This window comes from Anarrhichthys ocellatus, unplaced genomic scaffold (genome assembly GCF_004355925.1).
Source record: "Anarrhichthys ocellatus isolate YVR2014 unplaced genomic scaffold, GSC_Weel_1.0 scaffold3, whole genome shotgun sequence".
Lineage (NCBI taxonomy): Eukaryota > Metazoa > Chordata > Actinopteri > Perciformes > Anarhichadidae > Anarrhichthys > Anarrhichthys ocellatus.
In genome coordinates this window covers 2,874,412-2,876,915 of record NW_022280033.1, presented here as the reverse complement: position 1 = coordinate 2,876,915, position 2,504 = coordinate 2,874,412, and the positions used below count along the sequence as shown (strand labels likewise).

Below are 2,504 nucleotides of genomic sequence, written 5' to 3'. Positions count from 1 at the left end.
TCTCTCTCTCTCTCTCTCTCTCTCTCTCTCTCTCTCTCTCTCTCTCTTCTCCCCCCTTGCAGGGTGCAAGTGTAACAGCCATGCCAACGTGTGCCACGTCAACACGGGGAAGTGCTTCTGTACCACTAAAGGAATCAAGGGAGACCAGTGTCAACTGTGAGTATACTGTCATACAACCGCAGTATGGTTAAATACCCAGTCACGTGAGCATTAGGTCATCATTATTAGGTATTAGTATTAAATAATACAAAAGATATGTAGCGATCACATATCACAGACCCAGTTCATGGGTGGTAACTGCAAATGCAGTTCAGTATTACAGGTCCCAGAATACTGCGGGGCAGTACTGTTGTCGTTTTAATAAAGAAGTTGGGCAATATTTGCCATTTTCTTTTCATTATTGTGTTTGCAACCGTGATCTGAACAGCAAAAGCTAAAATAGCTCCTGAGTGAGCAGCCTGCAGCTCTTCAACAGCTCACCGCGGCTGCTCCTGACTGTTCCATTATTACCTGCAATAGTTCAAACTCATCCGCCATCAAAAAGCGACCGCTGTCTTGTTTTGTGGACACATTTCTGATGAAGCTCACTGACAAATGCATTGTTTCTCCTGAGAATACTTCAGAATAAAAATCAACATCTGTTGTGCCAGTTAAATACTTTAATGTGAAGCTGCAGCAGCAGGAAATGTTGGGTTTGCATTCGCAGTAACTTAACACAGACATCCAGGTATTTCAATACTTTCATCAGTAGGCAACATTGTTACTTTCATTTGAATTTAGTTTTGGAAAATAGGTTATCGGGAAGGCAGAAAGTGTGTGTGTGTGTGTGTGTGTGGGTGTGTGTGTGGTTTTCCCCTGACTTAACTGCTGCAGCACTACAATATCCTGAATGGCTTGGCGGACCAACACACCACAGAGAGACAGACTAAAAATTGCTGCATCAATAAATCTAACGGGCGAGGCTAGAGAGCAGAGACAGAGCGTACACTGTGTGTGTGTGTGGGTGTGTGTGTGTGTGCGTGTGTGTGTAGATGTTTTTGTGTGTGTGGTGGGTTAGCCTGTCCAGGAAAAGGGACATAGAAGACTTTTTTTTTGTCTTTGTTTAAACTGGGATTGCATGTTGTAAATGCCACAGATTGTGTGTGTGTGTGTGTGTGTGTGTGTGTGTGTGTGTAGTGGAGGTTTCATAAACTTGCTTTGGGATTGTAATCGCTCCCATTATATGATAGTACAGTTGCTAATGTGTTTATTTAGAGTCAGATATGGCTCCTTGGTTTGTACCTCAGTGGAGACTGCAGCGTTAGAGTTCACTTTATTACAGCTAATTATTTCTTAATGTGTTTGATTAGTTTCTTTCATTTACAGAACGATCAAACGTTGAAGGGAAACAAGCTGCACAAAGGTTGATCGATGGTAAAAGTGGTGCTGCTTAATCTGTGAGCCTGCTATAGATTTATTGATACGGATATATCTTTCATTTTTCTTTTTACTGGCTCGTAAATGCAGATGGTCTAGTGTGTCAGATTCTTTCAAACCATAACTGATGTGTCTAGTGGGAGTAACAAGCAGCTGGCAGATTTAAAATACTGTAGCCACACACACACACACACACACACACACCCACGCACAAACAACTTGAATCTGCTGCCGATTATGTCAACTTTCTGACCCCTCAACTTAAACTCTGACTTTCACCTCTGGCTCTCTGCGTTACGCTAACCTCAACATAACCTTTGAGTGATCCTCAACTTCAACTCCAGCTCCTGACACCAACATGACCTCACACGGAAAGACTCTCTCCACATATGTACTGTCAACTTGGATCAGCGTGATACATTAGTATTCCTTTAAGACGCTGTTAAGCACTGATTCATTGAAGAACTTTCTTTTTATGTAGATGTTTAATGTTATGTTAAAAATAACTAATGGTTTTTTTCCTACGTTTAAACATTTCCTGAGCCGATCCCAACTCTTTATGCTGGTTAAAGGTCAGGAACATAATTTTCATGTATATCAATTTTAATCCTGATTAAACACGGATGACGTGAGCAGAATTGTGCCATTAATTATTTACAATATACCATATATATATATATATATATATATATATATTAAAAAAACAGTGCTAAAGAAGTTACCAAAACATTTGCGTCAGTTAAAAAACATGTCGGATGGAGGGATTTGTGATCACGTCCGATTAGTTTGGGGGAAAATAACAACTAACAGACTGAATATTGTCAAATGTGGAACAATACAATACTGCAGTTGAGTGAGACTGAATGTTAAAGTGGCCGTACGGCATCAGTACTCCTGGTCACTTGGTATTTGTGTCGGGATCTTTTTTTTTTTTTTTTTTTTTTTCAGCGTATTGTTTCTCTTCAGCACGCACTAATACTTCATTATTCTGGTGGAGACTCCACAGTGGTGTGTCGATTTGTGTTCACTTGTGCATCCCTAAGCCACTGCAGTCGCTTTCACCTTTGATTTGCTCCGACACCCCCCCC

The 2,504-nt window shown here is 40.7% G+C and overlaps 1 protein-coding gene across 3 annotated transcripts in view; it reads left to right on the top strand.

Moving 5' to 3' along the window:
* The window catches only part of atrnl1a (attractin-like 1a), a 199,824-nt gene that overhangs the window by 88,465 nt on the left and 108,855 nt on the right, over positions 1 to 2,504 (top strand). For all 3 annotated transcript variants that reach the window (XM_031872746.1, XM_031872756.1, XM_031872738.1), the window contains one exon: positions 63 to 156. In XM_031872746.1, coding sequence (XP_031728606.1) covers positions 63 to 156 — 94 coding nt within the window. The remainder of the gene's footprint in view (positions 1 to 62; positions 157 to 2,504) is intronic.